We start from the raw sequence: 14,994 nt of genomic DNA, 5'->3' as shown, positions 1-14,994 counted from the left end.
AAATAAGATATGTTTAAAATTACTTTCACCTATTTAGTTTGACTTTTTAAAATACGTCTATTAGAAACTTTTATATTACTTATCTAGCTCAAGTTATATTCCTATTGGACATTGCTGTTTTAGACAGAAATTCAGGCTAGTGTTCCAAGACATGATATCATTCTACTATTCTTTGAACCATACCTTACCCCGGAGTCAGCTTCCACAAGCCACTGGACTGTAAGCACTGGCACCACGCCCCCCTGAAGGACTACAAGAGCCAGCATTCCCTGCGCGCTTCTGGGGGCGGGGCTTGGGAGAACAGCCTCTGTGGCGTCACGTTCCCGAAGCTGCGCGGTTCCGCTCGTTCCCTCGAGGGCGCGTGTCTTGAAGGAGGGCGGGGAGCGGCGGTGAGACGGTGGGTTTCCTCGGCCGCGGGCACGCGAACGAGCTGGGGATCTTGGCCTCCCGGGGAGGTGCCCGAGGCCATATTGTGTGGGAAGAGGTGAGGACCGTGCCACCCCCGGTGCGCGCTAACGTGGCAAACAAAGTGCTGCTCCTGGCTCGGCAGTGCCCGTGCGCGCCGCGTGTCAGGGCTCCAGCGGCGAGCGCGCGAGGGAGGACAGGGGGTGCCCTCGCCGCCGCTTCCCGCATCACCATAACCCGTCATCCCTGCTTCCCGGGTCTGGAGACCCCCTTGTCACCTTGGGTGTCTGGGGTAACTAGACGAATGGGCCCCAGCCCAGACCTCTGGAGAGGAGGGTCCGCTGGCAGCCGACCTGACGTTTACGTACTTCAAAAGGTAGTGTGTTCATGAGCTCTTTGCAACTGTCATAGCAAGCGGTCTTGGTCTTGCGGACCAAAAAAAAAAAATAATAACCTGTTTAACTGAGCTATATTGTTGCACAGGAAGAAGCTGTTCAAGATCTGGGAGAGAGTGGGTTTGAATTTTAGTGGACCCAGTATATATATATATAAACATTTCATCTGTTGGGCAGGCTCATCCAGACTCACATGGGTTAAAGAGGCGATAGACCGTTCTGGGCTGTTTCATAGGCAACAATGCTTCTTACAGCAAGTTCTGCCTTCCTTGCTGTTAGTAGCTCTTGGTGTGTTGTATCTTCGGTTTAATTGCAGGCTGTTTCTCTGAGTATCTGCCTTCATAAAATATATTGCCCTGTGATAGCAGCCGCATCCCTTCCCCCTAGAAATGAGAGGGAAATCCAAATGGAGGATTTTAGGGTCTCCCATACTTTTCTTTTGCTCCAATAGATGCAAGACTTAATGTTGGTTTACTGACTTTAAAGTCACAGTTATATCAGTTTCTGCCAGGTTCTTGCTTTTAAATCACTCTGATCTGATTTTCTATGACCAATTATTGCAGTAACAGGCCTGCACATCTGAACTGCTAAGTAGATAGGCATGTGAAATATTTTTAAAAGTTTATTTGAGCAATATTAATCCTCTAGCACCAAACCGGAAGTGGTTTGGAGCACTCTAGAGAAAGGAGCTAGGAAAAAGAAAGTGCATAAGCAAGAAGGGAAATTATTTGATTGGCTATAGCTTAAACCCTAATTGGCTGTGATTGGTTGTCCTTAGTATTTCGATATAAGCTTTGTAGAGGTCAGAAAGGTCCAAACCTATAATTTTATGAGTGTATTTGAACCAAACTGACAAATGCCAGGAAGCGAGAAAATACTTTAGAGAATGGCAGTTTTGCAACTTATTTTATGTATTAGAATAAAAGGAGGTGTAGGAGGGTTATATGAAACCATGTAGATGAAGGGAGCTGGAGAAAGCAAAGCAGGGACATCTCTGGGACTGGATAAAAAGGCCAAAGAGAGAAACACATAGATGTTTTACATTGGTACATACAGGATAGTCAATCATAAAATTTATAGCACACTAGAGGCCTGATGCAGGAAATTCCTGCAAGAGAAGGCCTTCCTTCACCCAGCTGCCAGCACTGCATTCCCTCTGGCATCCGGGACCCCGGCTTTCCTCCGGCCACCAGCAGGCACCCGGGACTTGGCCTTTCCTCGAAGCCCGGGCTTCATCCAGAAGGTGATCCAGAAGGATGTCCGGTCCAATTAGCATGTTACGCTTTTATTATTATAGACTAGAGGCCTGATGCATGAAAATTCCTGCAAGTGTAGGCCTTCCTTCCCCCCCGCTGCCGGCACCGGGTTCTCTCCAGCACCCAGACCTGGGCTGCTTCCCTCTTCCAGCCACCCACAGGCACCAGGGACCCGGACTGGCTTCCCTCCGGCCCTGGCTTCGTGAGGAAGGATGTCCGGAATGATGTCCGGAAGACATCTGGTCTAATTAGCATATTACCCTTTTATTATTATAGATTGTAGATAGAAGGTGGTATGTGGGGAACAAGATGACCATGAGGGCTTCTATGGTCTCTTGCTCTGGTGGTAGTTCTGCTCTCAGGAGTCTGGAAAAGGAGAATACTCTGATATTTCAAAAGTATGCTTTCTTCGATGCAGAAAGACAATAGGTTCACTTAAGGTAGAGATTGACCTTTGTTAAGGAATCTACAGGCCTAGGATATGACTACCCACCATAACTTGCTTTTTGTTAGGAAGTTTTATATTCAAGTCATCTATGTAGTTACTTTTGGTCTCTGAGTTTCTAAGGCTTACCATATAGGCCTTCCCTGAGTTGTCAGGTTTAGGATGTGGCCCTTCTTTCCTTCACATCCAAAGGTTCCTCCAGATTTGGTTTTCCTCCAAATCAAAGGTTCTTTTTACGAATACTAATTACAGTTGACACTAATTACGCTCAATATTATAGTAGTTACTTTTTATAGATACTTAATCCTCACAATAACCCTTGGATTAAATTTGACTAATTATTTTAATGGATGAAGAAACAGACACAGATTAAGCAATCTACCCAGTTCCACGCGGTTAATATAGGCAAAGCTATCATTAGAACCCGGAAATGGTGACTAGAACCCACACTCTTCACAATTCCTATGAGAACACTTGATTAGTGAGAAGCTACTCTGTCACTTCACTCTGCATCATAAAATGTTATAGGAGAAATTAGGTTGCTTTCCTGAGAGGGGCATCAGTGGAGATTTACTGGAGGGAAGTACAGAACCAATTTGCACCCTAGCCAGTTTGTCTTGGTAGATAGAGTGTCATCCTGCAGGCTGAAGGTCACAGGTTCAATTCTGGTCAGGGGCTCAATCCCCAGTGAGGGGTGTGCAGAAGGCAGCCAATCAATTATTCTCTCTCATCATTAATGTTTCTATCTCTTTCTCTCCCTTTCTCTCTGAAATCAATAAAAATATTTTTTTCAAAAAGAGAACTAATTTGGGGGATGGGGGTAAAGGAGAGAAAAATAAAATACCTGAAAGCGAGGATAAAAAACAGCTTGGCCCTGACTGGTTTGGCTCAGTGGCTAGAGCATTGGCCTAGGAACCAAAGGGTCCCTGGTTTGATTCGGGTAAAGGGCACATGTCTAGGTTGCCGGCTTAATCCCCAGTGTGGGGCATGCAGGAGGCAGCCAATCAATGATTCTCTCTCATTGATGTTTCTATCTCTCCCCCTCTCTCTTCCTTTCTGAAATCAATAAAAATATATATTTTTAAAAAACAGCTTGAAGAAATAGTTGCCTTCTGGGGTTGGTAGGATTGGGGATTTCTTTGATCTTTCCTTAAAGATGAAAATGGGCAGGGAAGTGGGAGAGAATGACCCGTAGGGTTTCAGATAAAGAAACCTCAGTGTGAACACAGGTTGAGCTACACCGGAAAGCCTGTTGAAATGCACGGGTGCGAGGGTGTAGCCTTGTGCATTGGTCCTCCTTTCTGTACTTAGGATGGTTGTGATTTTTGGTCAGGCTCTCAGCACCAGCTCAGCCATGTGGACCCCGGATGAGATTGCGCGCCTGTGTTACGAGCACTATGGGAGCAGGCTGCCCAAGCAGGGGAAGCCTGAGCCCAAGCGGGAATGGACGTTACTGGCAGCCGTGGTGAAGATACAGCCTGTAGCTGGCCAAGCCCGTGACTGCCCTGACAAACAGGTGCAAGGTGAGACTTTTCTCCTTGAAACTCTCCCTCTTTTTTGTCAGAGATGGTAGAAGGATACACAGCTCTACACAATTGGACATGTTCCCTTGCTCTCCGCCAGGTGGCGCAGTACTTCAAGCGGTGGGAAATGGCCTTGCTGGAACCGCAGTCCTAGATGGGTCAGCCTATGGGAATGCTGAGGAGTGTGCAGACTTATTAAACCCGAGGCCTGCGGACTATTCCGATTCTAAAAGCTCACCATTAACTCGTTTTCTCTCCCCTCAGTGACAAAGGAAGTTGTCTCAATGGGAACAGGAACAAAATGCATAGGCCAGTCCAAAATGAGGAAGAGCGGTAAGCCCTCGTTGGGTCTACACATTGCCTGTCTAGGGAGCTTTGGAATTGGTGTCCATGTTTGCACTTTCCTCTCCAGGGCCAAGGGGTCATATTACTGAGATGGCTGACATTTCAGTTCACGCTGTCTGTCCCTGGCTCCAGTTGGAAGGACAGAACTCATTCAAAGAATGGGAATAACCAGTGGAAGCAGAGGCTGCCATGAGTACGCTTTCTGAGTGGATTGAAAGTTGGCCAGTATTTTCATGCTCAAACAGAAGTTCCCTGGGCTTGGCTAATTTTCAGTATCTCTGAAAATCCAGAAAGCAACTTGACTTAGACTTTGGCACCAAAAAGAATATGGGAATTGATTGGAGATCTGGCATCTTTATCTTCTGCTTCCAGTTAGCAGAGGCCTCCTCGAGTTTCCTTTGCCCATTCTCCTAGCTTTGCCTCCTGTATATGAGGACGTTGTTCAAGGACCACTATGGATTGAATCCCATGGAAATGTATCAGCATGAGCCTAAGTATGACACCAGGGCACACAAGATCTGGACCCCTGTCCTCCAGATAAAGATTTCCCTGTAAATCAGTTGTTCTCAGCTAGGGGAGATTTTGCCCCCATGGGACATTTGGCAATGTCTGGAGACATTTTTGGTTGTCATCTGGGAGAGGGGAGTGTGCTGTTGGCTTGGCAGGAATGCTGGACAGACCTCCACAACAAAGAATTTCCTGGTCCAAAATGTCAATAGTGCCGAGTTGAGGAAGCCTTCAGTAAGTGCATTGCCGTTAATGATTGTGATGTTTTCTGGCAAAGCCCTCCAGGAGCTACAGGCCGTGCTGGGTGCTGGGGGAAACTGCTGTCTTTGCTGTCAGGAACCAGGGCGTCTCCAGGCTCCTGTGTCTTCACTAGTGTCCTGTCTTTGCCACAGGAGATATCCTCAATGATAGCCATGCTGAGGTCATAGCCAGGAGGAGTTTCCAAAGGTAAAGTCGCATCTCCAGAGAGTCTGATTTAGCCTGGGTTGGCCCCAGAATTTGCATTTCTAATAAGCTCCCAGAAAAACAGATTATGTTATCTAGCCTGTGAACTAAACTTTGACTAACACTGGCCTATACAGTGGGTCTCATGCTTGAGTGTACATCAGAATCACCTAAGGGGTTTGTTAAAATCCAGATTGCTGGGCCCACCCCCAGAGATTCTGAATCAGCAGGTCAAAAGTGGAGCTTGAGAAGTTGCATTTCTTTCATTTCTCCCCCCCCCCCCTTTTTTTTTTAGACATTTCTAACAAATTCCAGATGATGCTTATGCAGCCAGTTCAAGGACCACACTTTGAGAATCACTGGTCTAGATTTCTCATAATTCCAAATAACTATCAGTTCCATTGGTCGTTAGTAGATCTTTCTTAGTAATTACCCAGCAAGTCTTCCCCTTTACCACAGAGACTGGTATTCTTTCTGATACTATCCTGCACCCATTAGGTACCTCCTCCATCAACTTCGCTTGGCGGCCACCCTGAAGGAGGACAGCATCTTTATCCCAGGGACTCAGAGAGGACTGTGGAAACTCCGACCAGGCCTTTCGTTCTTATTTTTCTCCAGCCATACGCCCTGTAAGTATAGTTAGGCCTTTGGATTAATGTTGCATTGTTTACTTCCTTATGTTTGTCTTATCCACAGATATGTTTCTCACAAAACAAAACAAAACACTTGTGGCTGAAGTGTAGCTATAACCAACAGCGGTGCCTTTTTGTGAACAGGCCAGTGTGCCTCACCATTTCTCTGCCAAGAAAAGGCAGGGGACGGAGGTATCTGGGCAGGGAGACTCACTTCTCAGTTTCAAATCAGGCCTGGGGAACCTAAAGCCAAAACCCACCAGGTCTGAAACCAACAATGAGGCTTAGAAGTATAAACTTATTTCATTCATTCATTCATTCATTAAACAAGTATTTTCTACTATTTGTCAGGGACAGTAGTATGACACACTGGCTTCATAGCAGTGAGTAAAACTAGGCCCTTCCTTACTCTCATAGTCTTTCAGGGAATGTTGACAATTATGGTTAGTTAAGGTAAATTTTGGCGAGTTACAGGTGCTGTGGTTGTATTAGGCAGGAAGACCAGACCTGGCCTACAGAGAGTCATTTCTATTGGTTTTTGTCTTGAAAATTAAGGATAATTTCTGTCCTTGATAGGCAACCACTCAGGGACAGCTGTCCTCACCATAAAATCTTGGAAATTAGGATGTAAGATTATTCTCTGTGTACTAAATTTTAAGAGTAACACGTGTAATTAGAGCAAAGATAGGTAATCACTCTAAGAGACAGAATAGCTGTGAAATAAAAATCTAGATAAAAATCTAGAATGCAAATTCTGGGGCCAACCCAGGCTAAATTAATCTAACTCCCTAGCTCATTTAAAAAATATTTTTTACCCAAAAATATAAGAGAAAATGTATTTAGTGAGTCACAGAGGTAGAAGTGAACAGTAGAAGAAACGGGCTCAGGAGTTAATGGGCTGTAGATAAGGGGGTGGGGAAGCTGCCTGCATGTTCCCTAAAGGGAGAGCTCTAAAAAAATTTTTTTAATGTGATGCCCACCTCTGGTTTGTCTGAAAAAAAGAACACTACCTAAAGAATGTGACTATTTGGCTGTCTTGGCTCTTGTTCCTCATTATTAATTGATAATTTGGTGCATGGGTTAGTTCAGACCCTTTTTTTGTGAGTTTTATTAGCATGAGTCAGCCTCTCGAGTGCAGCCATCTGTCAAGATCAAATCTCTGCGCCTGCAGAGTGGGAGGTGAGCCCTGATAAATTCTCCAAAGTCACTGTCACCTTATGAGGTCTCTGGAAATCTGCCAGCCAGCCTCTCTGGCAACACGCCCACTAATGCATCTCTTGCCTTTCCCACTCTTGGGTTTTAAAGCTACAGATGTATTACTCACGCTTTAGAAAAGCACCACATTAGGTTAGTGTTTGAAGAAATAGCTCCCTTCTCAAAAGCTGTGCTCTTTCTTTTCCCTTTATTGATTAAAGTATTGCATATGTGTCCTTATCCCCCATTATTTCCCCTCACCTGTGTCTGTATCCATTGGTTAGGCTTATATGCATGCATTCAAGTCCTTTGGTTGATCTCTCTACCTTATCTCCATCCTCCCCTACCTTCCCTCTGAGGTTTGACAGTCTGATCAATGCGTCTCTGTCTCTGAATCTGTTTTTGTTCATCAGTTTATGTTGTTTATTATGTTCCATAAATGAGTGAGATCATGTGATATTTATCTTTCTCCGACTGGCTTATTTCGCTTAGCATAATGCTCTCCAATTCCATCTATGCTGTTGCAAATGGTGAGAATTCCTTTTTTACCACAGCGTAGTATTCCATTGTGTAGATGTACCACAGTTTTTTAATCTACTCACCTGCTGATAGGCATTTAGGCTGTTTCCAAATCTTAGCTATGGTGAATTGTGCTGCTATGAACAAAGGGGTGCATATATCCTTTCTGATTGGTGTTTCTAGTTTCTTAGGATATATTCCTAGGAGTGGGATTACTGGGTCAAATGGGAGTTCCATTTTCAGTTTTTTGAGGAAACTCCATACTGTTCTCCACAGTGGCTGCACCAGTCTGCATTCCCACCAGCATTACATGAGGGTTCCTTTTTCTCCGCATCCTTGCCAGCACTTGTCATTTGTTGTTTTGTTGATGACAGCCATTCTGACAGGTGTGAGATGGTACCATATTGTCATCTCTTGGAGTGCTCTTCACTAACCTGTTTTTGTTTCTTTTCTATTCCCTGTAAGCACAGAGTAGGTCAGAAATCCCTAAACCAGTATCGGGAAACACCAGCTGTGCAATTTACTGCAGAGTTTTTACTCCGAGGATATACACATACATCTCCAAGATGGGGAAATTGTAAGCATTATTTGCCAAACTTATTTAACCATGAAATCAGCCACCCACTTGTTTTCCAGGACATCTTGTGGGATAACATTCCACAAAATGCACTTGGGAAACTGCTCATTCTAAACAAGTGGTTCTCAGCGTAGGACTATTTTGTTCCCCAGGAAACATTTAGCAACATCGGAGACATTTTTGATAGTCAGACTAGGGAACTCTAATAAGTGGAGACCTGGGAGGTTGCTAAATATCCTATAATGTACAGGACAGACCCCGCAGCATAGAATTATCTGACCCAAAATGTCAATAATGTGGAGGTTGAAAACCTCAGGTCTAAAACTAGTGTTGACCTAACTGGTTTGGCTCAGTGGATAGAGCATCGTCCGTAAGACTGAAGGGACTCTCAGGTTTGATTCTGGTCAAGGGCACATGCCTGGGTTGTGGGCTTAATCCCCAGTAGGGGGCATGCAGGAGGCAGCCAATCAATGATTCTCTCTCCCCATTGATGTTTCTCTCTCCCTCTCCCTTCCTCTTTGAAATCAATAAAAAATATATATTAACACTAGTGTTTCCAAACTTCCTGTGATAAGAGTTCCCTGGGATCTTTGTTAAAATAGTTTTCCAGACCCCTCCCTTCCAGAGATTATTATTCGCTGAGTCTAGCAGAGGTCAGGCGGGGTCTTCAACAAAAAGATTAGTATTAAGCAAATTTGGGCAACTCTTCTTAATTCATCTCAGGTCAGCTGGGAGACTAATATTAGGCTTTGTTTAAAATAGTGGTTCTCAAACTTGAATTTGCATCCGAATCATCTGAAGAGTTTATTAATGTACAGACTGCTGGATACACCTCCAGAGTTTCTGTGGGTCCCACGAATTTGCATTTCTAACAAGTTCCTAAGATATGCTGCTGTGGCTAGCGGCACTTTGGGAACCACTGGTTTAAGGCGTTCCTTCTCCTGTAGGTGGGGATGCCTCCATCATCCCAATGCTCGAGTTTGAAGATCAGCCTTGCCATCCAGTCAGTAGAGATTGGGCCCAAAACCCACCAATGGAAGCCCGTGGTGACCTGGAAGCTACTGAAGATAAAAGGAACTGCGAAGACCCGGACGTTCCCGTGACCAAAAAAATGAGGCTTGAGCCCGGAACTCCTGACAGAATAGTCACCAACGGTGTGGCTCACTATCAGAGTTTTGGCAGTCAGAGAGGTGGCCCAACCCCACCGAGTGTCAGCAGCTCTAACGTCACCTCAGAGGAGCCGGCCGCTGTTCCTGGGATGGCCCCCAGGGGTCCCAAAGTGGTGGATGTTTACAGGACCGGAGCCAAGTGTGTGCCTGGCGAAGCTGGAGACCCGGGGAGGCCTGGTGCTGCGTATCACCGCCTAGGGCTGCTCCGCGTGAAGCCAGGCCGCGGAGACAGGACTTGCTCCATGTCCTGCAGCGACAAGTTGGCACGGTGGAACGTCCTCGGGTGCCAGGGGTCACTGCTGATGCACTTCCTGGAGCAGCCTGTGTACCTGTCGGCTGTGGTCATCGGGAAGTGCCCGTACAGCCAGGAAGCCATGCAGAGAGCGCTGGTTGGGAGGTGAGAGGGCAGGGAGGGGGGCTCCAAACATTTAGCGTTGTGTGTCATCATTTTTTTTAAAAAGAAAAGGAAATCACTAAAATGGCCAGCAATACATCAAGTGATTTGTATGACGTCTACTGAGGTAAAGATATGTACACAGGTAATAATTTAATTTAAAAAAAAAATTTTTAAACTCTACTGAGGAAATTTAATATGGTAAGATGCACATAATGTTTAAAGAACAATTTAGAAGATAAAAGTAAGTTCATTTTAGTCTTAAAGGACATATGATATAGAAAAAGATTGTAGGAAGTTATACACAAAGCTATTAATATTTATTACCACTGAGATGTGGCATTATTGGTAGTTTTTTCTTCTTTGCGATTATTGTATTTTCTAATTTTTCTACAGTATACACATATTGCCGTTACATTTTTTTAAAAAACCTTCAAACATTAGTGTTAATTTTTAAAAAGGTAAATGAAGGCAGCTAAAGCCCGTGAATGCTGTGGTCACTGAGGGCAGAATGAAGCCATGGCCAGGGGGAGGCCTGTGTCAAATGGCCTTTACCTCTCACCAAGACACAGGGGTGGTGATGTGGTCCACAGGCCCAGATACTCTCTTTCTCAAGGAATGTGCCTAAACTGAATGCATTTTCTGTCACGTTTAGGTGTCAGAATGTCTCCTCTTTACCCAAAGGCTTTGGAGTTCAGGAAGTGAAAATACAGCAGTCGGATTTACTGTTTGAGCAGAGCCGCTGTGCAGTGCAGGCAAAAAGGGCCGGCAGTCCAGGGCGTCTTGTTCCTTGTGGAGCAGGTAAGGGACCAGGCTCCACTTGCCCTGGAGCAGCTTGTCCCCAGACCATGGAGTGGCTTGGGACGGGCTGCATCCTCGGCCTGGGGAGGCTGTTTACCATGCAAACCGTCAATAGTGTGGACTTTGGAGACACCCCCACAGGTTCATACTCTGTGACCCTGGGCAACCTACTTATCATCCTTTTTCAGCCTCATTCCTTCACCTTTAGATAAGAATATAATTTATTTATCAGGGTTGTTATGAGGATTAAACGAGAAATTCTGTTTCATTCATTTACTGTGTGTTTAGCATATAATAAATGCTCAGTGATAGTTAGTTGTTATGATGATGATGATAATGAGGAGGATTAATTATGAACCACTTGTACTCTGGAAGCCAAGGATCAGAGTGACCTTCATTATGCCTGACGTTATATCTAGCTCTCATGGGTCTGCAGAAGCAGGGAAATGTTTTTTATTAAAACACTTCTGGGGTTATTGGAAAAATGAACAGTTTTAACTCTAGAATCTTATCTTTTCACAGCCATCAGCTGGAGTGCAGTTCCTGAGCAGCCATTGGATGTCACTGCCAGTGGCTTTCCGCAGGGAACAACAAAGAAGGGAATCGGAAGCCTTCAGGCCAGGTACAGCACATTGGGACAGGAGACGGGTACACCACACCACTAATCCCACATCTCATCATCCCCAAAAGAAAACCCTATATCCATTAATGGTCACGCCCCACACTTCCTTCTCCCCATTTCTGGCAACCCCTAATTTCCATTCTGTCTCCACAGCTTTATCGAGTCTAGATGTGTCATATAAATAGTATCATAATCATGTGGCCTTTTATGTCTAACTTAATTCACTTAGCATTTTTTCAAGGTTCATCTATGTTGTAGCATTTATCAGTTCTTCATTCTCTTTTTTGGCTAAATAATACTATTCCATTGTATGATTATATCACCTTTTGTTTATCTGCTCATCCATTGATGGACATTTGGCTTGCTTCACTTTTTGGATAAATGCTGTATGAACATTTGTAACAAGATTTTGGGTGGACATATGCTGTTATGAATAAATGGTGTATGAACATTTGTAACAAGATTTTGGGTGGACATATGCTTTCAGTCCTCTTGTGTGTACCTAGTAGTGGAATTCCTGAGTATTAAGATAACCTTACATGCCCTAACTGGTTTGGCTCAGTGGATAGAGCATCAGCCTGCAAACTGAAAGGTCCCAGGTTTGATTAAGGTCAAGGGCATGTACCTTGGTTGCGGGCACATCCTCAGTAGGGGGCGGGCAGGAGTTAGCTGCTTGATGTTTCTCTCTCATCAATGTTTCTAACTCTCTATCCCTCTCCCTTCCTCTCTCTAAGAAATCAATAAAATATCTTAAAAAAAAAAAAAAAGATAACCTTACATTTAACTTTTAAGGTACGGCCAAACTATTTTCCATAACAGCTATATCATTTTAGTTGAATTTCTTTTTCTTTTTTTTCTTTTTTAATTAGAGAGAGAGGAAGGGAAAGGATAGAGAGATAGAAACATCAGTGAGAGAAAAACATCATTGATTGGCTGCCTCCTGCACACCCTTTTCTGGGGATTGAGCCCAAAACCTGTGCTCTGATCAGGAATCAGTCCCCCCATCCTTTGTTCCTGGGTCAGTGCTCAACTACTACTAGTAAACCACACCAGCTGGGCACAGCTACACCATTTTTTTTTTTTATTTTTTTTGCCATTTAATTTAATTTAATTTTATTTTATTTATTTATTTTCTTTTTTATTTTTTTTATTAAATTATTATCTGTGTACATATTTTAACATTGCCCCCCACACACCATTTTTAAAAATATGTATATATATTTTATTGATTTCAGAGAGGAAGAGAGAGAAAGAGATAGAAACATCAATGATGACAGAGAATCATTTGTCAGCTGCCTCCTGCTCACCCCACACTGGGGATCGAGTCTGCATGTGTCCTGACCAGGAATCAAACCGTGACCTCCTCGTTCATAGGTTGATGCTCAACCACTGAGCCACACCAGCCAGGCAGCTACACCATTTTAAAACTTCCACCAGCAATGTATGAGTTTCAGTTACCCTACATCATTTATAATACTTGTTATTGTCTGTCTTTTATATTAAAGCTATTCTAGTGTGTGTAAAGTGCTATCTCACTGTGGTTTTGATTTGCATTTCCCTGATAACTAATGATCTTAAGTATCTTTTCACATACTTTATTAGCCATTTGTATATCTTCTTTGAAGAAACATCTATTCAGATCCTTAGCCCATTTTTAAAAATTGCTTTATTTATCTTTTATTTTTGAGTTGTAAGATTTCTTTATATATTCTAGTCACTAGTCCTTTATCAGATGCACTTTTATAAATATTTTCTCCAATTCTGTGGGCTGTCTTCCCATCTTTTTTTTTAATATATATATTTTATTGATTTTTTTTTTTTTACAAAGAAGAAGAGAGGGGGATAGAGAGTTAGAAACATCGATGAGAGAGAATCATCGATCAGCTGCCTCCTGCACACCCCCACTGGGGATTGTGCCCGCAACCAAGGTACGTGCCCTTGACCAGAATCAAACCTGGGACTCTTCAGTCTGCCTGCCGATGCTCTATCCACTGAGCCAAACCGGTCTCGGTTGTCTTCCCATCTTTTGACAGTGTTTAAAACGTTTAAAATTTTGATATCTATTTTTTTTCTTTGGTTCTTTATGCATTTGGTGTCATGTCTAAGAAACCATTGCCTAATCCAAGGTCACAAAGATTTACTCTGTTTTCTTCTGATAGTTTTATAGTTTAGCTCTTATGCTTTTGATTAGTCCACTTTGAGTTACTTTTTCTATAAGGTGTGAGGTAGGTACCAACTTCATTCTTTGGCATTCGGTTGTCCCAGCACCATTGTTTTGGAAACACTGTTCTTTCCCCCTGGGAGATTTTGAAAAGAATATTTAATTGGGCTTTTCCACTTAGGGATTCTGGCTTAGTAGGTCAAAGTTGGAACCCAAGAATCACTTATAATAAAGCTCCCGAGTGATTGTATTGGCAAAAGGGCACCCTGAAAATAAGATTTTGTGTCTTCAAATTGGCTTTTGCTGAAGTATAGAGCTTATGAGCTGATGGACATGAGATAGTTATTGTTGTGTGTTTGGAGATTCATATATCTATCTTACCGGTTCTTCTTGTGCTAAATGCTCAGCTGGTCTCATCTACCCTGCTTTTTCCTCCTACTGAGCCACAGGTGCTCTGCAGTAGCCTCAGGGTGGGAGGGGTTGTGGGGGAGTGGCCTCTCCACCACAATCTGGGTTGAGCTGTGAAATTGAACTTCACAGGTGGATTTTTTTTTTTTGACATGTTTATTTGCCTGAATCAACACAAACAACTACTAATTATATCTTATTAGACTTTAAAAAAAAAAAAAAAAAGGTTCATTCTTCACAGCCATTAACCGGCTTTTAAATGGTCTAGATGGCAGACTTGGCCTGTCCCTGGTGGCCTAGGATGTTGAATTGAGCAATGCTTACAAAACTGTTGTAGGTAGAGAGTTTTGGAGTCTCTCCCCTCCTTCTACCCCCCCCTCCCCCAGCTTCCTTGGCTTCAGGCCACCATTGTCAGCACCTTTCTGGGGCCCAAGGATGTGTGAGCAGAGCACAGGAACCACATGTTTCCTGCTGAGTCTTGGTGAGGGGCTAGCGGCAACTCTTACTGGCCCCACCCACCTGACTGTGGGTTAGGTTTGCTACTTTGCTTAAGTCTAAAAATGCTCTTCTTTACTGTGAATCCACACCCTCTTTTACTTGAAACATTCAGCTCAACCACCACTGCCTTCTGGCTCAAAATGATCATCTTTTCTCTAAATTCTCCAGCTTCTCCCAACGTGTCATTGATTTCTGTGTGATTGGGAGTGTCTCCGTTCTCACCTTGGGTCTGTCTCTGGTTATCCAGGTGACTTTGAACAAACCGCCTGCCCTGTGTTCATCTCTAAAACTGGGACATTGGAGTAGAAGACCTGAGGTCTCTGACACATTGTTTCCCTGCACTGAGAAGGCAGACTCCACACAGGGAGGAAGTATTTGGTCGGAAAAGCAGGCACTTTGTACTTCCTGGCTCCCTTTCTCCCTGGTTGTGTGAACTTGTCTGGCCTCTGAGCTCCCGTTTCCCCAGCAATGAAGCAGGGGTAACCAAGAGTATGTATTGCACAGGAACGTTGTGAAAATTGAAGGAGAAGATGCCTCTCACATGGTGCAGGGCTTGCAGTAGACATCTTGTTAATTAAGATGGATTTCCCCTTCATTTGTCAAATAAAGCTTCATAATACTTGTGAAAGAGTAAGTTTTATTCTAAAGACCAGCAGCTGCTGGGAAGAAAGCAGGTTTCCTCATTGCTCATTCCTGAGT

General features: G+C 43.8%; 1 protein-coding gene across 8 annotated transcripts in view; it reads left to right on the top strand.

Moving 5' to 3' along the window:
- Positions 1 to 51: 51 nt before the first annotated feature.
- Positions 52 to 14,994, top strand: part of ADAT1 (adenosine deaminase tRNA specific 1) — a 29,094-nt gene continuing 14,151 nt past the window's right edge. For 3 of the 8 annotated variants that reach the window (XM_084906729.1, XM_084906730.1, XM_084906728.1), the window contains exons 1-8: positions 499 to 781; positions 3,835 to 4,024; positions 4,289 to 4,357; positions 5,269 to 5,323; positions 5,819 to 5,949; positions 9,190 to 9,808; positions 10,461 to 10,606; positions 11,129 to 11,228. In XM_084906729.1, the coding sequence (XP_084762855.1) occupies positions 710 to 781; positions 3,835 to 4,024; positions 4,289 to 4,357; positions 5,269 to 5,323; positions 5,819 to 5,949; positions 9,190 to 9,808; positions 10,461 to 10,606; positions 11,129 to 11,228 (1,382 nt within the window). In that variant the 5' untranslated portion in view covers positions 499 to 709. The other 5 variants (XM_084906732.1, XM_084906731.1, XM_084906733.1 and 2 more) reach the window with 5 other exon arrangements.

This window comes from Pipistrellus hanaki (genome assembly GCF_964339955.1).
Source record: "Pipistrellus hanaki genome assembly, chromosome: 15".
Lineage (NCBI taxonomy): Eukaryota > Metazoa > Chordata > Mammalia > Chiroptera > Vespertilionidae > Pipistrellus > Pipistrellus hanaki.
This window is presented reverse-complemented; position numbering and strand designations above follow the sequence as displayed.